Here is a 27446-nt window from a genome sequence, read left to right on the forward strand (position 1 = left end):
AGGGGACTTGTAAAGCAGAGCCAAGCATTTTTCTTTCCTCAACTTCTTCCACTCTTGAGGCTGCTGTTTCAACCCGAAAATTGGATGTCCCTTGGAATTCTTCATAAGCACTAATTTGTAATTAATTTAATGTAAGTGATGTGTAAAATGTGAGTTCATCTCATTATCTCTACATAATGAGGGGTGCTAGGTGCTTTTCATGTTTAATCATCAGGACTGTGTTGCAAAGTTAGGTGTCACCTCTCATCTTAGTCCCTGGATGTAGGCCCAGGTCTGAGAACCCAAGGAGACCCTCCCTCTCAGGCACACGCCTGTGCAGATTGCCTGCTTCCCTCTTATCCCAGCCCTACCTGGCACACAGTAGATGTTCCGTAAATACTTATTAACTGATTGGCCTAAGGTTCCACCTCTATTCTCTGGTGGAATACTCAAAAGATCTCTATTAGAGATGAGCGCCTTTGCTTCTGGAGCAAGGCTTTGTGTCAGTCACATCTATTTTCTTTGATAAAGACGTGTATTTCCTGAATTGGACTTGCTGTTCTTGTCATAACTGTTGCACGTGGGCAACAACATGCTTAGTGCTGTGAAAGAGGACACTAACCCCCCATCTGTCCCTACTGTGTTGACAGGCTTACCCGGGACAGTTCTGAGCCCTGCTAGGACTCAGAGCAGCCTTTGGCTGGAGTATTGCCATGAGTCCATCAGCAAGAGTCCAGTTTCGGCTCTCAGGAGTGTGTTCACCTGTTTCTTTCTGGGCTGTGTTGAGTCTTGAGACACAGCACTAGGCCAGGCTCATTCAGGTACATGGGAGGCCCTCTGAGCTCTAATGTGGAGAGTTGTCTGAGCCTGGAGCTGCAGTGTTTTTTTCTGAGGATACCATGCATTAGGACTAATGCCTGTGACCTCCTCTTCACTCTGCGACCTAGGGCCTTGCAGGATGAACTCTGCAGAGGCCTAAAGGTTTTGAAATTGAGAAGAAAAATCTTCTACCAATAATTTTTTTTTCTAGAATGAAAACAAAACATAAATGATTGCTAAAATGATTAAAGAGAGGCAAGAACAGAGCCGATGAAAGGGAAAGAAAAAAATGTGTGTGTGTGGTGGGGTTTGTTGTGTGAAGTATGTGATGTGTGCATGGTATGAAATGTGTGATGTGTGTGTCCTATGTGTTTGCGAATTGTGGTTATGTAGAGTAATCTGATAGCAACATAGCATATTGGCGAACAGCTCATTCTGGAAGCTCCCCTTGCCTGTTTTCTCTTGGGGCGAAGCAGCCTTGGTGTTGGATCACAGGAGGGAAGGCAGGTCGGCTCACAGGAAGGCCTGTGCATGGTAGTGGTGGTTGTGGAGATGATCCTGTATGTTCCGACTCTACTTCTGGGAAAGCTTCTGGAAGCTGAGCTGTGCTGGAGATCCACAGGATCGGGGTGGGGGCAGTGCCTTAGATTGTGCGTCCAACGACAGGGTATGCTTCGTGATGGAGACCTTATTGGTTTTATATCTATACCTAAAAGTATTGAATAAAAACAAATAAGCATGTATTTATATATACATGTATGTCTGTTTTGACTTGATGGACTTTAAAATAAGCATTTGGAGTGTTTGAAATATGCCTTTAACATCTAAACACTAAGATATTCAAATGTAAATGAAAGACATTTGCCTAATGAGAGCAGTAACATTTTTGTAAAAGGAAAAGTTTCAGTGACTGCCTTAACTTGTACCCCAGCTCTGCCCAGCAGGCTTCACTTAAGGGGACACTATCTGGAGTTGGCTCCAGAAGGGCTTGTCACAGAGCCCTTGCCATAAGGCCTTGACTCAACGTGTTCCTATACGTGACACTGTTGCCTGACTTGTCAGGTATTGAAATGTATTTAAGAATTTTTTTTCTGTTGCTGAGAAACTGTGTATCCAAGTGTCTAACTCCTGATGTTTTTCATGACATTTTAAGAGATTATTGTATTGCCTGACTATATTTAGACTCAGAGTGGAACTGGAGATTAGCCAGTAATACATTTAACTCTGTCCTGCTCTTGGATTCTTCAGAATGCCTTAGGTATTACTTTAGAGAAGAGAAACCCAGATAGATTAATGTAATTTGGATAGAATGAATATGCTGAAGATCAAATTAGAGTTTATGATAGCCTCCTGGTCTCTGTACAGCCACTGGCCTTGGAGTGGGCCGTGCACTGGAGTGTGTCAGCCAGGGACGGTGCCTTTGCTCATGTGTAGCAGCACTGGGCAAGGGACAACACCAGGCCCCGCTTTGGTTCTGGCGTTTATTCAACTAAAGTGAACCACTTGTTACTTATAAAATGCACACCCAGATTTCCCTGTTGGGTTGTTACCTCAGTGCAGTTGATGAGATTTTAACATTCTACTGTGCAATATGGATTGTTTTTGTTTTATTTCCTTGTCATTGTTTTTTCCTTAATTTATTGGGAAATCAGGTGGGAAAAATGTGCATATTTATGTATTTGTAAGAATTAATTGACTAATAGTAAAACATCTGTGGATAAAAGGTATTGTTTCCGTGTTATATCAACTTAGAACTTCTTGTCTTTTTTGAGGCGAAATGTTGGATAACTTTACACTCTGTCTGAAGTCTTGCTGAATAGAATTACTGTGTGCTGGCATCATCTGGGACTTCAAAACTTGGAATATTTGCATCTACTTGTGTTTTGCTGGCCAGTCTTAAAAATAGAGTTTAACAGTTACATTTGTTGAAGTGGGAGTAGTAAAGTGGCTACTGCATGCAAATTATTTCTGAAATCTAATTTATGAGGGTATTTATCCATGTAGAAAGGGATTAGCTATCGAAATTGGATTTTGCATGTTAAAATAATTAGATAACCACATACTTCTGTGAATTACACTAATTGTTATAACAAACTATTTGTAGATATAAAATATTAAAATGGATTTTGTCTAACATCTTGATTTATACATACTAGTTATATGAGAAAATCAAGTCATGATTTGATTGGACGAAACTTATTTGTGGCCTAACTGAAAATCTGAATGAGCCATTAATTGCACAGAATAGAGGGACAAACAAAATACCCACAAAGACTTGATGATTGGTAGTTTTGCTAAGGAGACAATGCATTGTTACCTGAGAGGCGAATCTTCAGACCAGTTACTAGAGCTACTTGTTTTTGTTAAGACTGAAAGCAGGTGAATGATGCATGAATGTGTCTTCTCTGGCTTTTTTTTCCTGTAGTTTCACCAGTGATCATTAAAGAATGGGCAGCTTACAAAGGGAAGTCTCCTCAAACCCCAGAACTGGTTGAAGCTCTTGCCTTCAGGGAGTGGACCTGCCCCAACCTGAAGAGGCTGTGGTTGGGCAAGGCGGTAGAGGACAAGAACCGCAGGATGAGGGCCTTCCTGGCCTGCATGAGGTCGGACACCCCAGCCATGCTCAACCCTGCCAACGTGCCCACTCACCTCATGGTGCTCTGCTGCGTCTTACGGTGGGTGCCATGCATGGGAGCTGGGACCTGGGTCCCAGCCAGGTGTAGGGGCCATGACCATGGTGTCAGATGAGTTGTAGAAAGGATGTAAAGTTTATTCCTGATCAGTCATGTTGAAATTTATCCTCATCCCATATTTATATATGTGATAGAAATGTAGGTTATGTAAATGCAAAATATATTTTAATTTATATGATACAGTATGTTTATAGGTATATTTTGTAAGCATGTATGGTATGTAAATATTATATAATGATTTTAAACATGGTTTATTATTTAAATATTGAAGATTTTGAAGGCTGTAAGAGGGGATTCTTGTTATATATTATTTGGAGTTCTTCTATAGGGAAAATGTGCCACTTCTTCCCCCTTCATTTATTTAATCATTTACAGTCACACATTGCTTAATGATGGGGATACATTTTGAGAAATGTATCATTAGGTGATTTTGTCATTGTGTAAAACATCATAGAGTATATTTATACAAACATGATGGCGAGTATTTGTGTATCTAAATGGGAAAAAGGTACAGTCAAAATATGGTATTATAATCTTATACCATTATATATGTGGTCCATTGTTGACCAACACATTAGTGTGGCACATACCATATTTATGTCAGTATGGGCTCCTGTCCTCTTTTTATAGGGTCATAATCAATTCACTTGAGGTTATATCCAGCTCTGCCTTATCCTTACGCACATTGTCCCGGCTCTAGCCTTGGGAGCTGTCTTAGGTTGGCCCGTGTGACACACACCATCCTCTTGTTTTGGGAGAACTTCCTTGCTTTTTTGCCCTATGAGATGCTTCAGGCATGCTTTGTGTTTCCCTGCTCCAGCGTCAGCCATCTCTCCAAAGAGCAGCCCTGGTTCCTTGTTGTGAAAAAGGTGTCTGGAAACCCAGGTCTGGGTGCTGGTGTGGTCCTGCTGCTAGGATGTCTCTGTGTCTGTGCCCTCACAGCCCACAACTCGGGTGTATGGGTAGATACTGTTGATGTTTTGAAGTTCAGTTGAGTTGGGATGCATACTGGTTGTTCATTAGGTTTTGGAGTTGATTCGTTTGGTTTGGTTTCGTTTTAAAAGAACTTCAAACATAGAGAAAAGTTGCAAGTACAATACAGAAATCTTTTTTTTAACTTAAATACTTTACTGATTTTCTAACAATTGATGGCATTTTACTTTATAACCACCAAAGAACCATCAAAATCAATCCGCAGTGATGCTGTGGTCCATTTCACTGTTCAGAGCTGTTAGGCTTGTTGTCCCAACAGTGTCCGTTATGACAAGGAACCTGTTCCTGTTCCAGGTTATCTCTGCTTTCAGGAGTGATGCCCTGCCTGGGGGTGCACACCTCCTTCTGTCCCATTAGGCAGGACACTGGCTCAGAGAGTTTGGTGCAGGGTGACTGTGGCTTCTCCGTGTGGTGCTGCTCTCACCTTTTGTAACCATCTCATAGTGCTTAGAGGGCCTGTAAAGGTTTCACTCGTCAGACAGCCAGCACGTTTTTATCAGCATGAACTCAGAGCCTCTTGTTTTTCTAGGGGCCTTCAGCTCACTGCACCATCATCTGTTTTGATGTTCCCTTTGTCACCTTGCAAACTGGCCTTCGTCATCTTCTGAGCACCTCCTTTCTTCTCCACAGATGTTCTGCTTGCCCCTCTGTCTCCCTGCCTCAGCCCTGGGATCCCCATTTCTCCAAGCAGCCCCAGTTCTTCCAAGTGGGGGATGGCATTTAGAAGCCAGGCTCTCAGAGTCGGAGGTTCCGTGCTGCGGGAACTTTGCCACCCTGGCCCTCCCAGTGCAGCATGAGGGATCCACCCCAACATTGCTGCTGTGTATTCCTATATCTCATTGAAAACAGTGGATTCACCCTGGTCCCTCCAAGCTGGCAAAGTCCAGTATCCCTCCCCATGTTCATAGGGTACGGTCTAGCATCCTGCTGCATTCGTAGCTTCTGGCTCTGGCAGTGAGAGGCTTGGCTGGGAAGCCCCATGGCCCCTTACTTGGTCAGGATCCCTGCGTGGCACAGTCCCCATTGCCCCTGTTTCTTTTGGGGCCCGTCTCACCCTCTGGGCTGGCACTGCTTTTGCAGGCATAACTGACCATCCCTCTCACTGGGTCCCAACTACCTGACTTTAGGAAAGGAGGGACAGAGCTTATTCATGTTTTTATATTTCCTGGTGGTTCTTAAATTTATAACAAATGTTAAGGCCAATAACTTATTTAGGAAGATTCAATTAAATGGAGATTGACTTAAATCACAGTGTATCAGCTGAACGTGATTTCCATTGAAGACTGGCTGATGGGAAAGACTCCTTTTTTTTTGTTTGTTTTTTGAGACGGAGTTTTTTGCTCTTGTCGCTGGAGGGCAGTGGCATGATCACGGCTCACTGCAACCTCTGCCTCCTGGGTTCGAGTGATTCTCCTGCCTCAGCCTCCCACGTAGCTGGGATTATAGGCATGTGCCACCACGCCTGGCTAATTTTTTGTATTTTTAGTAGAGACGGAGTTTCACCATGTTCGTCAGGCTGGTCTTGAACTCCTGACCTCGGGTGATCCACCTATCTCGGCTTCCCAAAGTGCTGGGATTAACAGACATGAGCCACCACACCCAGCCAATTGCTTCTTTATTTTTGTTTTTAGAGGCTTCTGGTTTCCTCTGATGGCAAATTCAATTAAAGACATGTTTTTATTAATAACAATATTATATTCATAGAAAGTTTAAGACTTTGGATTCTGTGAGATCAAATTAGCAATAATGAATTTGATTACTTTTTTTGTATTTTTCTCTTCCAAGTTTAGTGTGACACATGGCCTTTAATCTAGCAGAGCACCTGACAGGCCACCATATACTTGACCTAAGGTACATACTGGGACCCTGAGTGAGGACACACTCTGGGGCCCCGCAGCCATGGCAGAGGATGAGCTGCTGTTGCACTATAGGGGGCTAGAGTCACATCGTTTCAGCTTCGTGTTTAAATTCGTGCTCAGACTCTTGATGCCGTCCCATCTGCTGTATTTACTCTGCCCCTCCTGTGGCTGGTGCCTCGTGGCCTGCTGTGTGTGAGCACTGAGATGCATGGACAGGGAAGAGGCCATGCATGCAGCTGATCCTCTGGCATTGCCTCCCAGCCCACTCTTTTGTTTGCTCCTCTTGATGCCTGGGGCCTGGCAGCGGAGTGCCGGCCCTTTCTCAGCAGTGATCCCGGAAACACCTGAGCCATCTCCTCAGCACTGTTGAGATGGCCGTCGGCAAGACAGAGATGAACGGGCATGGCCATGCTCCAGTAACCTTCTCTTTACAAACACAGGTAGCCAGCTCATGGCTACAGTTTTTTTTATTCCTTTGTAGACTGTTATCAATTTCTATTGGATGCATGTTTCTCCACGATTAGAGTCAGGTGATGCATTTGGGGTGGAACCCCACTATGGTGGTCTTCTCATTGCTCCCTAAGGGAATTTAGTTTTTGCTTTTACTATTGATGTTAACATCAATCACTTGGTTAAGATAGAGTTGGCCATACATATATTTTAAATGTTATACTATGGCAGCAATTGGGATGGACAGCGGAAGAACATCAGTCAAATCTCTAGAATCCCTGATGGCAGAGACGGGGATGGAGTCTCAGCAGAGGTTGCTGCAGTGTGAGGGTGCAGGCTGAGGGCACAGAGCAGAGCAGGTCTTTTTGGGGATGCAGCATGGATAAAATAGACAAGGCTCTTGTCCAAAAGCAGCAGCTTATGTTCTTGTAGGAGCAATATGGCAGACACAAAGATGCAGACTGGGTTAGGTTTTAGAAAAACTTGACTTAAATCAGTAAATACAGTAACAGGGATGGAGGGCATAAGGCTCCAGAGCAATGCTGGCGCCATCAGTGTGTGCTCTAGAGGTGCGACCCGGGTGGTTGGTGGTCAGCCTGGGTAATGCAGCAGGTGGCCCATGCTGGCTGAGGCCTGCTTCTCTCCTTTTGAGCTCTGGCTTCACCCCAGCTTCCATGCTTGTAAAGGGCAGTGAGAGGAGACGGGGTCAAGGTCAGCCAGCCTTAGGAGGGCTCCAGAACAATTTATACTTCCCCCACCCTTCTGTGGTAAGGAAAAGAAGGCTGCGGGAGGTTAGACAGCTCCCTGAGGCCCTATAGCTGTCTATATTAGCACATTAAATGACATTTTCATAATCTGCTCGATTGCATGGAAAAGAACATGGAGAGAAAAAATTTCCAGAAATACCATAGATAGATTTAGTAGTGTAAAAGGGATCTGAAAACATTCTAAATGCACAGGTAGGAATAGCACAAATAAATAAGCTGACCAAGAATTAAGTTCTCAGCTGCTCTTACCTTGACTCTTAACCAGGATCTCTGTTTTGATATTTAATCTATGTATGTATGTATGTATGTACCTAGTAATTCACACTCTGTATCCAGCAAGGTCTTCAGAGGACCTACGATGAGAAGGGTCTAAACACTAACTCTGTTATAGAAAGCCAGATGGAGGAAATAGCGGATAGTCTGACCAACAAAATTGTTTGCTGTCCTGGCGAAGTTGAATTCTGAGAGTCTTAGCTGCCAGGAAAACCAGGAAAGATCTCGAGAGAACCAGTGTATCTGCAATACAGTCTTTTTCTGATTAAAAAAAAAAATTTTTTTTTTGAGATGGAGTCTCGCTCTGTTGCCCAGCCTGGAGTGCAGTGGCGCCATCTCGGCTCACTGCAAGTTCCGTCCTGGGTTCACGCCATTCTCCTGCCTCAGCCTTCCGAGTAGCTGGGACTACAGATGCCCGCCACCACGCCCAGCTAATTTTTTTGTTTTTGTATTTTTAGTAGAGATGGGGTTTCACCATGTTAGCCAGGATGGTCTTGATCTCCTGACCTCGTGATCCTCCTGCCTCAGCCTCCCAAAGTGCTGGGATTACAAAATTTTAAAAGGAACCAATAGCCAGGGTCTGAGGCAGGGAAGACTGGGGAGTTGTTGTGTAAGGGGAACAGAGTTTCAGTCTGGGAAGATGAAAGGAGTTCTGTGGATGGATGATGGTCATGGTTGCACAGCGATGTGAATGTGCGTAATGCCACTGAACTGTACACTTAAAAATGGCTTAAATGGTAAATTTTATGTGTATTTTACCTCAATTAAAAAAATAAAAAGAAATTAAAATACAGGAATGTAAAACATAGATACTTAAGGCAAAGAACATTGTATATAATTTTTTTGAGACAAAAATAGGAGGAGGGGACCTTCTTCATATTGGCTGTTTCTTGCATCCGGCCCTGATTAAAACTCAGTAAGACCAGGCTGGGTGCAGTGGCTCATGCCTGTAATCCCAGCACTTTGGGAGGCTGAGGCGGGTGGATCACCTGAGGTCAGGAGTTTGAGACCAGCCTGGCCAACACAGTGAAACCCTGTCTCTACTAAAAATACAAAAATTAGCCAGGTGGGGTGGCATGTGCCTGTAATCCCAGCTACTTGGGAGGCTGAGGCAGGAGAATCACTTGAACCAGGAGGTGGAGGTTGCAGTGAGCCGAGATCATGCCACTGCACTCCAGCCTGGACCACAGAGCAAGACTCCATCTCAAAACAAAACAAAACAAAACAAAAAAACCTCAGTAAGACCATTGTGTTTAAGATTTGTGACAGTTAATCAATTGCAAAGGATGTGATTTTTGTTATTGCAAGTATTGATGGTTTAATTAAATGAAACTTTCACATCACTCTTTTATATATCTCATCAAATATAAATACCATAGAAATGTAACATTTGCTGTTTGTTCTCCTTGAAATTGCATTTACATCCTACTTTTGCCACATTAATTTGACCATGACGTATATAAGCTCTCTGTGCTTCAGTTTCCCCTTCTCTAAATTGGGATAATTATTATTCCTGTCTCAGAATTTCTATAACAGTAGATGAGTTAAAGTATGTAAGGTGCTTAGACCAATGCCTTGGCACCTAGTGAGCACGTAAACTTTCTACTTTGGATTTCAACTGAAAATATATCTCAATGAGCTGTCTTGAACCTCCCCTACTTAGTTTGTGTACCCATGGATGAATATTAATTAATACAAGAATGATTTAGTGCTCAGCACCAACTGTAACCCTGGGTTTTGTTAACTCAGATTTTAAGCACTGAGCAAACTTACTCTGTAGATGGGAATGGAAAGAGCTTTGTTAAGCATGTCACGGTTCTCTGAACTCCTTTTGAGTTATTTGCCAGAGATCGCGTCGTAATCTATCATCAGAAGTTATTTTTAGTGATCACCTGGCAACTTGATTAGGTCATCCTTCAAGTTTATGGAATGCAAAGAACTGGGAACGTTAGACTTCAGAAAGGTTTATGACTAAGTCATTATAGTTAGCCCTTTACTTTTTCGCGCCCAGACACTCCTTGGGCTTGTGCCTTGTGCAGTGCTCTAGGGTGTTTGTGATTCAGGCAGTGCTGTTACTGAGAAGGGAAGGAGACTCCCAGGCAGACCTGTTCTAGTTGAAGTTGAAGATTTGGAGATTGATTGTCCTTTAGCAGCCACTTCAGCGTGCACACATTTTGCCGTGGCTCTAGTGATGGTCCTACGCATTGCTTTTCTTGAGTCTGACTCCCACTTACCTTGTGGTACTGGCCCCATCTTCGGTTATTTACCTGCTCCATGGACCTGCAGCTGCAGAGTGGCCAGGCAATGGTCTTTGCTTTTCATCTCGGGATTTGTCTTTCTTATTTATACCTAGGGTCTGCCTCCTGGGTATCCTGGCTTGAACAAAAAAATGAATGAATCCTGAAAATTGGTACTTAGAATGTACTTTCAGGGTTTAAATGCTTCACAAGAGTGAGGTTGTATCAAAAATCACTGACCAGCTAGTTTTCAGTATCCACAATTCAGTGTGCTATTTTTAATTATTCTAAAGTAAAACATTCTGACAACCTGTTTTCATTTGTAATGGCGTCATCAAATGAAAGTAGAAAAGTAGAAAAGCTGAATAAGAAATCACATGGGTCTTCTTAGCTCGTATCATCCGGGATTTACCTAGAACCTCCCACTAGACTTGTCCATATGACGGGCGACCACTCAGTAATCACCAGCCTTTCACTTCTGCCCCTCACCAGGTACATGGTGCAGTGGCCGGGAGCACGCATCCTTCGGCGTCAGGAGCTGGATGCCTTCCTGGCTCAGGCGCTGTCCCCCAAACTCTACGAGCCTGATCAGCTCCAGGAGCTCAAGGTAATTTATCAGCCTCATTGCATTGTCTTGGACAGTCTCACTTTGGATTTTGGTGTAATACTGCTAACTTTCAACAGGCAGAATTGCTAATTCTTTAAACTAATTGCTTTAGTCCACTAAACTAATAATACTAATATGATAAGAACTTGATCAATCGCCTTCATGGCAAAAGGAATATTCCTTTCTAGTTATGGATTTGCTATCCCCAGTTTGGAAATGATTAGTCCCACTTTGTCAGAGAATGATTTCCCCTTGTTTACCATTGGATGTTTATTCTTATTTATCACATCATGAAATAAACTTGCCTTTTATATTTTAGGGGGGGATTCCAAACCCTGAGAGGGCTTGATCTTAAGAATTTTCTAACATCTAGCAAGGATTCTTATTTCATTTCATTGTTCCTAATTATAACTTTAGTTTTCTCTAAAAAATATTCTTTGCCCCTCTACTATTATAAAATCCCTTATAAAAAACCACTTGAAGAACGATGTTACATCATCATTTCTATCCCTTTTTAAGTCAGCATTTAACATCATATTCCTTTTAATTTTGCCTTCTAGTAATTCCTTTTGTTCTTTAATTGTTTTGACAATAATTGATTTTTCTCCAAGTTGTCACCTAATTTTTCAGTGTGAATATCTTTTTCGGTATACTTTCATTAGTTACCTTGTTCACGTGGTTGTAATTGCTTTCTAATTTCCATATTAAATTTTAGAAAGTTCAAGACTTTTCAAAGCTAGTTAAATTAGTAGATGAGCCTTTTCAATGTATAGGGTTTTGTTTTTTTCTTTGCCATCAGTTCTTTTGTTTTATTTTGTTTCGTTTTACAGAGTTTGATTTGTAATCAGTTAATCTCTTTCCACAAAATTGCCTTCACCTTTAGATCTTTTTGGCATTCTTTATGAAGGCATTCTTTCCATGGAGGGGAATTTTAGGCTCACTTAATAGATTTTCAGTATTCAGTAGTTGTTGCTTAATAAATTTCTAGTTTTCCCTAAATTATCATGTTAAATTGAGTAATTTGGTGTTAAGTGACCCTCCTCAATTGTGTGGAGCTCACCTGAGACTTCTTGTGGCTTAGAAATAAGCTAAGTAAAAAAACCAAAACTTAGGAGAATTCACTTCAAATTGTGTTCTTTACTTTGTAGATCAAGCTTTTCTGTTTGTTAGACAGAAATTATTATTTTTAATGTTTTTGAATTTACGTTTCTGTTTTCAATGTTTGGTCAGGTGTCCCCGTCAGGCAGTGTGGCTGGTGCTAAGTCAGGTCCTTTCCCGTGTCCTCACCTGGTTTGTCTCATCACCACCGTCTTCGTCACAGACTGTGCTTCAGGGGGTTGGAGATACTTTTGCTAGTGTGTGGTGCCATCCCTCTACCTCTACTCCTGTTTCTCTTATATAGATTATTACATCAGTATTGACATCCCAGTTCTGAAAATCAGACCGCCAGGTATCAGGTATGCCCACTAAGCCTTATTCACCATCAAGTTACTTTTACTCAAAGTTCATCTTATATCCCATATCCTTTTCATTTTTGGATCAACACATAGGATATAACTTTTGAAAAACAATCACACTCTAAGCTTTCATTTTGGTTCCTTTGAGATCTTAGTGCTTTCATGGTTTTCTCCTGGTTCTTCATCTAAAGCCAGACATTTGTAGAGATATGCTCAGAAAGACATATGTATGTATAGTAAACTTCAGTCTGACTCATCGATCCTCTGGGTCTTGCTTGTCTGGAGGTCGACAGTTCCCTTTAATAAGAGCAGCCTACACCTGTAAGTGCTTCATTTTCATGATTAGTATAAATTCTGAGAAAGCTATAAGGAAAAATAGCATTTGTTGGGGGGGAAGGCAGTTATTTGCTTTTTTGTTTTTTAAGATTGAAGATCCTCTCAGCTATCACCAGATTGAGAATTGATAGGAATGATCATTATTTAAATGTTACAAAAATTCCTATGCAGAGCTGAGGGTTCCAAAATTCAGTAATAGAAAATTAAATTCTAAAATTGCCTTTTCATTTAACCATTAAAATTTTTTTGCAATATCAAAAGCAACAACAGTGCTTTATTGTAATACACTATTTCATGGTTTGTGATATAGTCAACTCTTGACTGTTAACTGGTGTGTCTGGGCCTGCTACCCAGTTTGTGGATTGCCCAGACCCTGTTTCTCTTCTCCCATTTATCGTCCACTCTGTGGTTGGCCACCAGAGGAGGAAAGGAGGAAGGAAAAACCCAGTGCTGACAGTTAGGATTCTTGTTAGCTTTTTCTGATGGGAGGTTTGGTGGGACAAGACATTGAAACCATTAGTTACAATGAATTTTTAAGAATTTCATCTCATCCATGCTTTCTTCGTCTGCCATGTCCATGAATAATTGAGAGTGTTCCATGTGGCTCCTTGAATACCTGTGACAGTGATTGATGACCCTCATTTTTCCTGTTATATTTTTTAAGCCCTTCTCCTAGGTTACCAGCATGAATGTAATTAAGGTAAAATTAGCACTGACCCCTGTGTTTTGAGGAGGGTGGGTAAAGGATGAGAAGGAACTTTGTACCATTATAGTATTTGTCCAGTTTCTTTCTCCCTTGCCTTGACATCCCTATAATTGCCTTAAATTCTTTTAACAGTTTCACATGCCAAGTGCAGAATATAAAAGATGGAAAATGAAGAGCTTTAAAGACAGTATTAGGGGCGTGCAACATGTCTATGATACGTGTAAGAATTATTTTGCATATAGGTAAATATGACAAATTGAAGTAAGAGTCTGTTGCCCAGTAATCAGATGTTGGACAAAGTAACTTTACTGGAATTTTGTTCTTGAGCTAATCGGTCAGAGAGATTAACTTCCATATTTGTATTTCCTATAAAGTCAGAATTTTTTGTCTGTATTTCTCTAGTTGAGGAACTTTGGATGATATTGAATATTTTATTTCTATTGATATAAGCGAATGAAGTTAGAATGTGAATATTGCAGCTATTTTTATAATCAAGGGTTCAGATTTGGGTTCTCCCAATTACCAGCTCTGTGACCTTGAACCCTCTGTGACCCGTCTGTACAAGGGAGTACTATTTAGAGGTGCCTGCATTCTATGTTGTTTAGAGATGGCAGTGAGATAATGAAAAAAGCAGTGCTTGATATATATTTCTTAAGTTCCCCATAAATATTAAATATTATTATTTATATATAACTAACATTTAGGGAAAAAAACACCACATAATGTAAGTTTAAAAAATTTTCAAAGGAAGCAAATTTACACTGCAATCGATTTTATTCAGATTGTTTATGCAAGCTCTTATTCTAAGAACTTTTCTCTATTAGATTAATGCTAGTTGAACTGTTATCTTGAAACTATAAATATCATTTAAAAAATTCTTAAAAGTATAATCCTTTAATGTTAAGGCCATTTGATACACACACACACACACACACACACACACACACACACACACACACACACACACACACACACACACACACACACACACACACACACACACACACACTGTAGCCTTGCTGCATTCTTCCTGTCAGCAAATTTGGAGATTAGTAGTTTTAACTAGGGCGCTTCTGTGCCCTATACATCTGCTGCTGTTTCTTAAGTTTGGCAATGCAGATAGCCGTTTGCCAGGTAAATGGTTTTAAGTTACATTAGTTGTAAAGGTTTGAATCTGGACGTGATCAGCACCAGCCCGTTCCTAAGAAACACCTGCAGGGGCTAGACGTGGTGGCTCATGCCTGTAATCGCAGCACTTTGGGAGGCCGAGGATCTTCCCAGATCACATGAGGCCACGAGTTTGAGACCAGCCTGGCCAACATAGTGAAAACCTGACTCTACTAAAAGTACAAAAATTAGCCAGGCATGGTGGCGCACGTCTGTAATCCCAGCTACTAATTAGTCTGAGGCAGGAGAATTGCTTGAACCTGGGAGGCAGAGGTTGCAGTGAGCCAAGATTGCGCCATTGCACTCCAGCGTGGATGACAGAGTGAGACTGTTTCAAAGAAAAAAAAAAAGAAACACCGTTAGGATGGTGCTGCATGTGCTTACACAGAGGGTGTTGGTGGCATTTTGTGTTTTGACATTTGGATAGCCAGGCAAACAACTTTAGAGCAGCATTTTCTCTCCCTGATCCTTGACCTGGAATCTCTGTTCTCTGGCGTAGGGCAGAGAGAGGGGCACGGAGGCCCCTGGGCTAGAAGCAGCGGAGCCCCACCTGACTGGAAGGGATTTGTGGTCATAATTTCTGCAGTGTAAGGGGCCAGGAGATGGGTGTCCTATTCATTCATGGGCCACACCTGTGCTTGGCCGCTTTCCAACAGGGTCAGCTCCCTCTTTCTGCCTTGAGAATTCTCCCTTTCTGCAGCTCAGAGGTGGGGGTGGCTGGGGTCTAAATGAATCAAGTACATTTTCTCCATTTTGTTCTAGTATGACCTCTCTTCTTCCACTTTGCACGTCAATATAAAAGTGCATCTAATTCTATCACCCCAGCCCTACCTGCCCACAAGGGAACATTTTTTAGTTCACTTCCCAACAACTACATGGGAAAAAGAGGAGCTGGTGATGTACAATAGGATCCAGAGGTGTAAACACCTTTTATAAATTGGTGAACAGACTTCTCCAGGTTTTGGAAGGTTAACTGTATTGTGAAAATTAAAAAAAAAAGGTTGGGAAACAGTGTTAGTTGATAATAGGGACTGTTAACACAAACAACAAAAACAGCAGATGATTGTAAGTTTATTAGCATTTGGCACCAGAATGACCTTTTTCTCTTTAATGAAAAGCCCCTTTACCTGCCACATGTAGGCATTGCTTAGATTGATCTCCCATAAACATTGCATTCTTGAAAAGTCACCAAAGTCGGAAGACAAAAGCCAGAGCAGAGCTAAACTTTGATCCTGGATAATCCACAAACTAGGCCTTTCACATGCAGATGATCAAGAGTTGACTGTACTCATGTTAATGTTTCTCACTGCTTATCAGACACTAGAAGCGTGGGCTCTACATATAGAAGGTAGGCACCCAGCACTTAACACTGAGGGAAGAAAAAGTCTGTGCAAATTCTAGTAGTACGTATGGTTCAAGAACCATATTTTTGTTGTCTTCTTTCATTTATAAGCTATCCATTTCTCCAAAAGACATTTTGACAGTCTTATTAATAAGTTGCAATTAAAATCCTTGACATATAAAATAATGTAAACATAAAGTACAAATTTATTTTAGAATGTAATTATACCAAATAATCTTTTAATGTAACTATTTTAAAATGCAGAATCTTAATAGAGTGTTCAGTTTTGACACTCTTTCTGTTAATACGTTACCTGTATGCAGATCTGAAATGTGAAGTGTTATTTCACGAAGAGATTGTGGAGCCCTGGACTCTAAGGAGACCACACATCATTGCTCATTTTGTCACACGTCAGCCTTAAGTACAGTGTTACTCTACACTGCGGAACGCTTTATAAACCCAACTGAAATACTTGAGTATGTTTATAAAATATTCTCTTAAATTCAAATGTGTTAAATCACATAAGTATTTCTGTTCAAATGAGGCCAGTGTTAGGTCAATATAAGGTAATGATAGGACTATTAGTGGTGCTATTTTATTGAGGAATATTCTGTTAACTTTGGAGAGTTTTAGTAAGACATTGAAAGAATTTAATACTGTAGTACTCTTATTCCATAGAAATTACTCTTTTCAATTTAAAGATTGAGAACCTAGATCCCCGAGGAATTCAGCTATCAGCTCTCTTCATGAGTGGAGTAGACATGGCCTTGTTTGCAAATGATGCATGCGGACAGCCAATCCCCTGGGAACACTGTTGTCCTTGGATGTATTTTGATGGGAAGCTCTTCCAATCTAAACTCCTCAAAGCCAGCCGGGAAAAGACCCCACTCATTGACCTCTGTGATGGTCAGGTATGCTGGGGGGCTGGGTGGCCGCCTTTAACTGCGATGAAATAAAGCTCATTGGTTAAATCTGTCATCTTTTGTACCATATTTACCATCCTGTGTTTCAAGATTCTGTTTTAGGTTGGGCCTGGTGCTGAGTGTCACTAAATATCACTTCAGTACCCAGGATGAGTCAGGCTCCTGATATAACATTGTTTCTCATTATTTGTGGTAGTAATGTTCTAAAATTCACCTCGAACGCCAAATTAGTGAATACTAACCATTGCTCCTAGGGGAAATACAAGGTGCTGGGTTCCTTCAAGGCTCTCGTCACATATTTTTGTCAACCAATCAGTATATAATCTTATTTCATGTGCATTTTCATTAAAGACACCTTATATAATATGGTTTGTTGATTTATTATTATTGAACTCAACAGCCAGTAGCTTCTGTAACATGTATATTCTCTGTAAGGCACATCACAGCCTCCTTATGCATTTAGGAACACCAGACAGCACTTCAGCACTACACTTGGAGACCATTTTATTTGTTTGTTTGTTTGTTTTTGGTTTGTTTGTTTGTTTTTTTGGAGACGGAGTTTCGCTCTTGTTGCCCAGGCTGGAGTGCAATGGTGCGGTCTCAGCTCACTGTACCTCCACCTCCCAGGTTCAAGTGATACTCCTGCTTTAGCCTCCCGAGTAGCTGCAATTACAGGCGCCTGCCACCATGCCCAGCTAATTTTTGTATTTTTAGTAGAGACGGTGTTTTGCTATGTTGGTCAGGCTGGTCTTGAACTCCTGACCTCAAGCAATCCACCCACCTTGGCCTTCCAAAGTGCTGGGATTACAGGCGTGAGCCGCCGCACCCAGCCGGGGACCATTTTAAACAGTGAAATCACCAACAAAAAAGGACAAAAATGTGAAACACGTGGCACTTAATAAACTGTGAAAAGGATTCTTGTTTTCAGTATGAGCTGAAACAAGAAGGCAAGCGTTGTCTTGTTTGACCTCAGCTGGGGTCAGCGCATCAGGCAACAAAAATTGTTGCCGTGTTCTGCACAAGTCTGCGGACGACCAGAAAACTGCCATAAGTATTGATTTTTGTGATTACAAATAAACGTTAGCAAATAAGAGAATTTGCAGACAGAATTCATGAATAAAGGGAACCAAGTGTATAGTTGATAGATCTTATTTCTTTAGTGCTCATTTAAATTCAATTAAAACCCCCTGTGGATGGCATTTTCACATGCTGGTCCTTGTCTTCCAGGCTGATCAGGCTGCCAAGGTAGAGAAGATGCGCCAGAGCGTCCTCGAGGGGCTCAGCTTCTCCCGGCAGAGCCACACGCTCCCTTTCCCGCCACCTCCTGCCCTGCCCTTCTACCCCGCCTCTGCGTACCCCCGGCACTTTGGGCCTGTCCCACCCTCTCAGGGCAGGGGCAGAGGCTTTGCAGGTGAGTTGACTGGGACGTGTTCCTGTGGGTAACAGATGCCAGATTCCTGTAAAGAAAGTGCAGCCCTTATAGGCAAGCCCATCTGCTGTGTTGACCTTGTCACTGTTGGTCTTGGAGATCCTGCAGCAGCAGTTCTTCAAGTCCATGAGGAGCAAGTTTGATCCTGGAGATAGGGGAGAGGGACCTGCTGATGTGGATGCAAAAGCTGCATCGTAAAATCTGTCAATCAAGCTGAAAACTCTGCTCACATTTTAAGATATATTTGTTTCTCATGTGTAAGGGAAAATAAACCCACCCAGGTCAGAGAGAGCCATCTTCCAGGACTCATCTCCCAGGGCCCATCCTGAGCCCCATGCCAGTGTCCTGTTGAACGACCCGCTGCAGGGAGGGTGGCCTTACAATGCTGGTCCCCAGGGACCATGGGCACAGGACAGTGAGGTGACGAGAGGGGCCAGGAGACCCCTCCATGGCAGCTGGAGGAGGCAGGGGCCACTCTGCCCGAATACCCAGCAGGGCCCTAAGTCCTGTCCCTTACACTTCTCCCCTCTCTCTCTACCCCGGGTCCCACAGGCGTCTGTGGCTTTGGAGGCCCCTATGGGGAAACGGTAGCAACAGGCCCTTACCGTGCCTTCCGTGTGGCGGCAGCATCGGGACACTGCGGAGCCTTCTCAGGCAGTGACAGCAGCAGGACTAGCAAGTCCCAGGGCGGTAATTATACCCACCCCTTCCCAGAGCTTCTGCCTGCCAGCACTTCCTTCGCTCCATCGTCTGGCGCCTTCCTTCCTCTACTGTCCTCATGAGCCCCTCCTCCAGCAGAACGGCCTTTCTTCTGGGTCCCCGCTCTGACCCTCATTGACCGCTCCTCCTGAGACTCTGCTCTCAGGTCTCGGCAGCGGCTGTGCTGTGGCCAGTCTCTCCTTTCAGGGTAGACCACTGAGTGTCCACCTAGAACAGAACCTTTCTGTGCACCTGGGTAACCTGACCATCGCCTCATGTTCATAGGATGAGCTGCTAATAGTGGTGTTTCTTTCCCAAGCAGCCATCTTTTGGTAAAGATTATCATGCTTATATAGAAAATTCTAATGGTCACAGAACTCCTGACATAAAAAGTCTGTCACAGTTTGTTTCGCAGAAACATTTTTAAACAAAGATCTAATGTTGGGAATATAAACAAGGCAGTTTTACTGTAGATTCCCAGTGCTTCTCTTTGCATTTGTATTAGGCTTGCAAAAGAGGGTCTTAACATTTACCATAGGAAGCAATGTCTTGTGATGGTGCTGTAATTGGAAGTCAGTGACCCGTGTCTTTGTCCTAATCCCACACTTTGGGACTGCAGATCTAAATCTGCCCATCAAGTCACATAACAGGATTAACTGTTCAGATATGATTTTGGAGTCGCATTGAGGATGGGCAAGCCTTTCTCTCTTGATCAACAATGTTTTTCCAACTCAGTTACATGGGATAGTTAGGGAGGCCAGCAAGGGAACTGTGCGGAAAGGTGACTCTTGCAGATTTGGCGATGGGTCAGCCCCTCTGTCTGCAGGTCGCCTCTCCTTTCCCTGGTGCAGCTGCATGCCTCTCTGCCTCCTCTGTCCACCCACCAGCCTCCTGCAGGGTGCTACTCTGTCGGGTGCTACTCTGTTCTGTGACTGCTCCTCATGCAGCTCGCAGCCATGTTTCTTCTCTGCTTCTTGATTTGCTTCAGCTCCTTCTAGTGCCTTGAAACTGAAGCTGGCCCATAGTTGGGATCAAAGATGGAGGGAGAGGGGAGATTGTACTATGGATAGTGTAGGGCAAGAAGTGAATTCTTAGACTGGAAAGATAAAAGGAACCTGCTTCCTGAGTTTCTTAAAATTGTGTCTGGAACTCAGATTTGCACTGCCTAGTATAATAGCTGCTGGCCACTGCTCTGTTGAACACTTAAGCTCTGGCTAGAACGTGTAAAATACATATCAGATTTTAAAACTTAAAATGGGAAGCAGACTAAAATAGCTCATCAATTTTTTATCTTGGGCCAGGCACAGTGGCTCATGCCTATAATCTCAGCACTTTGGGAGGCCAAGGAGAGAGAATTGCTTGAGGCAGGAGTTCAAGACCAGCCTGGGCAATATAGTGAGACCCCTGCCTCTACAAAAAATTTTAAAAATTAGCCAGGTGTGGTGGTGCACACCTGTAGTCCCAGCTACTCAGGAGGCTGAGGTGGGAGGATCGCTTGAGCTGGGAGGTCAAGGCTGCAGTGAGCCGTGATTGTGCCACTGCACTCCAGCCTGGGTGACAGAGCAAGACCCTGTCTTAAAAAAAAAAAAAAATCTTGACTACATGTTGAAATAGTATTATTTTGGATACATTGAGTTAAATAAATTCATTATTAAAACTTCTTTCCTCTGTTTCTTTGTACATTTTTCATGTGGCTACAAAAAAATGCAAGCTTGTTGTAGGTTTCTGTTGGACACTGCTGAATTGCCACAGCTAACACCAAGATGATAGTTGTTTATTATCCATTCCCACTGTCAGAAAACAAGTTGCTTGGGGCTTTGGTTTTGTTTGCTTATTTTTTTGTTTTTAATCAGAAGTTTTGCTGCCAATTAGCAATTAGAGAATTTTCTTAGGTCAGAAAACTTATAATTTGCAGTGATCAAAAGAAGTTAGTAAATTCTATTTGTGACTCTGCTTATGGAAATTCTAATTTAAAAATACAGTAAGAAATACAGGCTAGATTTATTGATTCTATGATGTTCGGTTAGGGTAGTAAACCTGGAAGTATTCGCCTAAAGAGAAAAACATTGAGTTTGCAGATTGCCATCTTGGTAATATAGAAGGCATGCCATATGCACCTGATGACAACACTTTATTGTATCTGTTTCTATCTAAAAAGCCTTGCACATTTGCAGTTGTAACCTAATTGAATTGTCATGGGTTCTTCACAATAGTTTAAAGTCAAACAGTGTGCACAGAGATACACTACATAATAAAAAATTGTACAAAACAGGAGAAAGTAGCTTCATAGTAAATATAAACCAAAACTGAAAAGAAGTTTCTTGCTTGTATCTTTTTGCTATTAATTCTGTGATTGTAAAGATTTTGTCTTTTCGTATATTTTTTGTGCAGGAGTCCAACCTATACCTTCTCAGGGAGGCAAACTAGAAATAGCTGGCACTGTGGTTGGCCATTGGGCTGGGAGCAGGCGGGGCCGTGGGGGCCGGGGGCCTTTCCCCCTGCAGGTGGTTTCTGTCGGAGGACCAGCTAGAGGGTAAGTTCTGAGCCACGAAAATGTCTTTTGTATAAATAAGAAAACAGCTTCTAACTTGCTTTTTTTGGAAGTTTAAGTAGGAATGTTTTTATATCATTAGATACATTTTTCTTTAATATCATTTGTATTTAATTATTTAGTTTTTATTTATTTATTTATCTTAAGATGGGGTCTCACTGTCACCCAGGCTAGAGTGCAGTGGCACAATCACAGTTCAGTGTAGCCTTGACTTTCTGGGCTCCAGCAATCCTCCCACTTCAGCCTCCCGAGTAGCTGGGACCACAGTCATGTGCCACCATGCCTGGCTAATTTTTGTATTTTTGGTAGAGACGGGGTTTTGCCATGTTGCCCAGGTTGGTCTTGAACTCCTGAGCTCGACCAATCCACCCACCTCGGCCTTGCAAAGTGCTGGGATTACAGGTGTGAGCCACTGCACACGGCCTTTAACATCATTTATAATGTTTGCATAGGATCCCATTTATAGTATTGTGTAATTATTTAATTAACCATTATTAAATAATTAACCATACAATTTCCAATTAACCAGTGCCTTGATATTTTTAAAGTATTAGTTTTCAAATCAAATGCATTGGATATGGGAGATGTAGCTCAGGGGTAGAGCATTTGACTGCAAATGCATTGGATATGAACCAAAAAAATAAGATTGATTCCTTGGAATAAATCTTCCCTATGATCATACTTAACCTGTTTACGCCTAGTGTTCCATTATTGGAACGCGATGCATGTGGGAGTTATTTATGTCCTACTGCTCAAGATCTGATTGCAAAAATTCAAAAAATTGCAACTTCCGGCATAAATGGGTTAATTCAATGCTTCATAAAATGTAAGATTGGATGGCTTTAAAATCATTTGATACTATTTTAAATGTTGTCTGTAACAGATTTAAGTGTTTACTGTTGTCCTTTTTCATTCATTTAGGCGTCCAAGAGGAGTTATTTCCACCCCAGTGATTAGAACATTTGGAAGAGGTGGAAGGTACTATGGCAGAGGTTACAAAAACCAGGCAGCAATTCAGGTAAGAAGACAACATGATGTTTGTGCCAGTTCAATGCCCTCAGGGATGTGTCCTGTCTGAGCTTGCACTTCTAGTGCCTGTGCTCAGACAGAAGAGCTGTGAGGGTAATGCTTTAGTTGTCAAGCGTCTAACACAGTAACTGGCACATAGCTGCTCACCAAATGTCTATTTCCTAGAGCCCAGATCATTTTGCTGTTAAGTGCCTCTTCAGGTTGTCTCTCCCCTTTGCCATGACCCTGTGTCTCTGGTGGCTTCCTGCCTGGTGTGACATGATGGGCTGGGCTCACCTTGGGCATTGCCTAGCCCTGACAGAGCTGGAACAGCCACTTTCAGTTTCTTGTTTGTTTTTTTTTTTTTCTTTCTTTTTTTTTTTTTGAGATGGAGTCTCGCTCTATTGCCCAGGCTGGAGTGCTGTGGCACAATCTCCGCTCACTGCAACCTCCACATCCCGGGTTCAAGCGATTCTCATGCCTCAGCCTCCCGAGTAGCTGGGATTGCACGTGTGTGCCACCACGCTCGGCTAATTTTTGTATTTTTAGTAGAGTTGGAGTTTCACCATGTTGGCCAGGCTGGTCTCGAATGCCTGACCTCAGGTCATCCGCCCGCCTTGGCCTCCCAAAGTGCTAGAATTACAGGCATGAGCCACCGTGCCCAGCGGTCCTGCTATATTTTTATGTTTTATATTATTTGTCTCAAGGTTCAAAGAAAATAACGATTGCATTGATTCATGGAGAAGGGTGCGTTAATATTTCTGAACTTCAGGGTTGGAAGCTAAAATAGAGGATGTAGTAGGAGAGTATGTGGGGACCCTTGGTTTATGGAGGTCATTCCTTAGGCAAGGGCCACATCTCCATCTGGGATGAGTGAATGGACTTTGTCATCAACAAGGCAAATACCCTGGTTTTCAGAATAGGAGGCCTAGAAGATGCTGGAAGGTACCACCATCTTTGTTGGGAAGGGGATGCGATGACGAGCTGGAAGATTCCAGTTCTCGTCTGTAAAATGACTGTTTGAAGGTGAAAAACATCCATGTTTTCTTCAGCACTGAGTCAGTCTATGACAGTGGCTTTCAGCCCTGGTGATTGGCCCCCAAGGGACATTTGGAGACGTTGATTGTCACGACTTGGTGTGGGCACTGGATTTTAACAGGTGAAGCCTAGGGATGCTGCTAAACACCCTACGGTGTGTGGGACAGCCCCATCACGGAGAGTGGACAGAGCCACCGTATCATATGCTAAGGTTGAGGAGCCCTGGTCTAATGATAGAAGCAATTCAAGATCTGTCTTCACTGCCTTCACAGAGAGCCATGTCTTTCAGAAAATGTGCTGGATTAGTCTCAAGGACCATTTTTTTCAGAGAATTATTTTTAAATCTGTTCAGAGGAGTGGGGAAGACCCATTCAGAAGAGATATTTCACAAACACATGGCAATTATCAGTGCAGATTTCTTGTTGAGGTTCCCTAGCAATGACTATATTTCCCCAGTAGAAATGGGATATGTGCGCTGCTGCACGTCACAGGCAGATGTGGGAGACCCTGTTTGTTTTGTGGCGGTGGGAACAGTCGCAATTTTAGAGAAGACTTATCGAGGGGCGTTTGTTACTTTAAACAATTTAGTGCCATACAAAGGATTAGACAGAGCTCCTGAAGGGGGAATGTCCCTCATTTTCAGGGTATTAACTACAGAGGAGTTGAGGGAAGGGGCCATGGAGGGAACTGACTGAGACAGGTAGAGCATCTACCGCCCAAAAGTCAAAGCAACGACAGGGTTAGAGGGACCCAGCTGGGCATTTTCTGCTCTTGAATCTGCAGAGTGTCATTAGGCCAAAATTGGCATCCTCTGTCTTCTGTTAATCAGAAACCACCTTCTCATTTGTTGTCCTTCATTTTAAACAGGGCAGACCTCCTTATGCTGCTTCAGCAGAAGAAGTGGCCAAAGAACTTAAGTCAAAATCTGGGGAATCGAAGTCCTCTGCTATGTCTTCAGACGGGTCCCTGGCTGAAAACGGAGTGATGGCCGAGGAGAAGCCGGCTCCCCAGATGAACGGGAGCACGGGTGATGCCAGGGCCCCCAGCCACTCTGAAAGTGCCTTGAATAATGACTCTAAAACGTGCAATACAAATCCTCATTTAAATGCACTAAGTACAGACAGTGCTTGCCGCAGAGAAGCTGCTCTGGAGGCAGCTGTCTTAAATAAAGAAGAGTAAACTTATTTTTTATAGAGGGTGAAGGATGCTGGAAGGGTAAGGATTTAGGAATATCTGGAGAGAAAGAGAGCCTGCAGTTATGTACATTTTGTCCTTTCCGTAAGAGAAAAATGAGGACTTTGGAAATTCAGATCCCTCTTTGATATCGGAGATTTAAACAACACATTTTTAGTTTTAACCAGTTGTAGTCAAAATGCTACAATAAAACAAAAAAGAGAAAGAAAATGAAGAGCATTTGACTCCCGCACTTAAAATGAAGTACACATAAAGTTTAAACTGGTTATGACAAAAGCCTATAGTTGTGTTTCTTGAACTATAAAGAAAACAAATTTTGGCAGTCTTTAAGTATATATAGCTTAAAATATAATTTTTAGCATTTGGCACCATATGTATGCCATTATATTTGATTTTGCATTACTGTTTCACAATGAAGCTTTCTTTAAGGCTTTGATTTTTATGATTATGAAAGAAATAAGGCACAACCACAGTTTTTCTTTCTTAAATTTCATCACTGTTGATGTGGTTATTTTGTGTTAAAAAAAAAAGTGCAACTATCAAAACTAAAAAATTATAGAGTAATATTGCCGTTCTGCTGATTTTAAATATACAATACATCATACATACTTTACAAGCAAGTTAAATGGAGGTAAAGTTGAAATCATAGAAGATGCAAATGACCTTTCAAAATCAACACAATGTGTTCTGAAACTTTCGTGACTAATACCATGCATCTGTGATCAATGAACTATGTGGTTTTGAATCGGATGTAGACCATTAGTACTACTACTTGAGCTAAACTTCTGCATGGTTCATAATTTTTAAAGTGTGTAGTTAATATGCATGTTATCGTCCTTTCTTCCATTCTTACCAGTATGTGCCCATTTGCAAAACAAAAATGCTAATAATCAGTAATAGTCCTATAAAAGATGTTAACTCTGTTTAGTCATTGACTGATCTTGCTCTAACCTTAAAATTTTGTGATTATTGACCTCTGTTGCATTTATTCTAAAGCCCCCCAAAAATTATCTAGCCGTTTCGAATATCAACATTACCCTGGTGTATTCACTGCTGTATGCATTATTGTTCTTTGTTGCTGTTTTATGCCTTCATATTAGCAAATATGAAATTCTGTGAAAAAAAAAACCCTTTGATCTTAAAAAAAAAAAACCACCCCCCCCCCTTCTGTAGCAGGAAACAAATTGCTTGTTCTTGAGAACTTTCCCATCAGGAATTTAGTAGAAGCAGGTATACTTCTATCATTTTGATGTTTTTGTTAATGTTTCCAAACAATGTACTTTAAAATCAGAATCACTTCTTATCGTTTTCATATACTTCTGATGCTCTTCATCACATTAGTGATCAGAAATGAGGTGTAATTCCCCAACCCCTGCCCGCAAGAGCTAAGTAGGATCTTACTGTAAGTTGAAGGGAGTTTTGCCCTAACTCATGGATTGTGCAAGAATGAACTGCTGTTGGGTTTGATTGACTGTCGATGGATTGTGGTGTGGTGTATCTGAAGGCTATTGAATGCAACTTACAATGCTTAATAAAAATCTTTATTCTTTTAGTATAAAGTATGGCGTGGCTTTTAAATTCACTTGTAAAAGCTAATTTTATCGAGGTTTAATTCAAATCGAAACAACTACTGAAAAGATCAGAAAACTAAGGTTTAAAAATATTTTACCTTTTCAAAGTAATTCCAGGTTTCCGGCTTAGAGGAACATTAATATATGATTAATTTGTTTGATAGCTTAGTTTCAAGCAATCAAGGGGATAAAAAAAATTCTCTCTGAGAAAGCAGACTTACAGAAAAGGTTTTTTTAAGCCCCGAGGAAGCAATAAATTTGACTCCACCACGTTTTAAAAGCTGGATGTTACAACTATAGTCCGTTTTTCATGCCATCCTTTTGACTGAAGGCTCTTCTCTGCAGCTTGATAATGAGGTCCCGGTACCCAGGTCCGCCGAGCGCCTGGAGAAAGCGCCCCGTGCTGCCCTCTAGCGGGGGATGGTGGGCTAACGGCGCCGGAGGCGGCTTGGAGAGCCGCGGCGATCCTGCTCCAGGGAGGGGCTGGCGCTCGCCCGGGGGCGCGTTTCCTTCCTGTGGAAGGGCGGGGTGGGGCCTTGCGTGGCGCTTCCCCGTCCGCCACCGCGCAGGCTCCGGTGCGCGCGCAGCCCGCGAGGCGGGGTCGTGTTGGTGAGGTCAACTCCCAGCTCTTTCCTCCCGGCGGCCGAGACTGCGCCGATGAACGTTCTATGTGCGGGGCCAGCGCCGGGCACAGCAAAGACCCGTGTGCCCCGAGAGGGATCGAGCAGACCTGGGAGCCCGAGTCCCAGCAAGGCCCGAGCCGAGCCAGTTTCTCCAACTAACACCCTGAGAGCACTCTTGGTCCTAGCTGTTCAGACCCCAGACGAATTTACCCCTGTTTTTTATGGGGTGGGCTTTCAGAGTTTGAAGGAAGTGAAGCTACCCTCACTCACTCCAGGGCCTATTCCCACCCTGGCTCGCCCGTTCCTGACTGTGGCCCGCTGTTTCGGGGCCGCGGCTGAGTCCCTCTGCGCCAGCCTCCTGGTGGCGGGCCTGCCAGCCCTTCTCTGTGCTGTGAGAAGATGGGGGCGCCCGGAAGTCTCCATCTTTCAAAAGCACCATTCCACTGAGGACCCTGCCTGTGACGGGATCAAGTCTAACCCACTCTGGATCGCACGTGCCTGGCAGAGGGACAGCGCTGTGAAGGAACACCTTCCAGGCCCACCAGCTTCCACCACCCATTGCTAGGCAGTAACTCTCCCACCGTGACAACCACCCGCTTTTCTTCCCTCTCTCAAGGGGCAGGCCCACGCCACTTGAGAATAGCAAGCTGACAGGGACACCCCTCTGGCTTTAAGAGGGGAGAGGGACAGGCTTCTGAACAGTACGGTCTCAGCAGCAGGAGCGC

General features: G+C 42.7%; 1 protein-coding gene across 4 annotated transcripts in view; it reads left to right on the plus strand.

The window, feature by feature from the left end:
* The window catches only part of FAM120A (family with sequence similarity 120 member A), a 114827-nt gene extending 88741 nt beyond the window's left edge, over positions 1 to 26086 (plus strand). For 2 of the 4 annotated variants that reach the window (XM_032164559.1, XM_032164560.2), the window contains exons 11-18: positions 3224 to 3473; positions 10563 to 10677; positions 16387 to 16596; positions 17836 to 18019; positions 18590 to 18727; positions 21128 to 21269; positions 22209 to 22305; positions 24201 to 26086. In XM_032164559.1, the coding sequence (XP_032020450.1) occupies positions 3224 to 3473; positions 10563 to 10677; positions 16387 to 16596; positions 17836 to 18019; positions 18590 to 18727; positions 21128 to 21269; positions 22209 to 22305; positions 24201 to 24512 (1448 nt within the window). In that variant the 3' untranslated portion in view covers positions 24513 to 26086. The remainder of the gene's footprint in view (positions 1 to 3223; positions 3474 to 10562; positions 10678 to 16386; positions 16597 to 17835; positions 18020 to 18589; positions 18728 to 21127; positions 21270 to 22208; positions 22306 to 24200) is intronic. The other 2 variants (XM_058445449.1, XM_032164561.2) reach the window with 2 other exon arrangements.
* Positions 26087 to 27446: the final 1360 nt, after the last annotated feature.

This window comes from Hylobates moloch, unplaced genomic scaffold, assembly GCF_009828535.3.
Source record: "Hylobates moloch isolate HMO894 unplaced genomic scaffold, HMol_V3 SCAFFOLD_10, whole genome shotgun sequence".
Lineage (NCBI taxonomy): Eukaryota > Metazoa > Chordata > Mammalia > Primates > Hylobatidae > Hylobates > Hylobates moloch.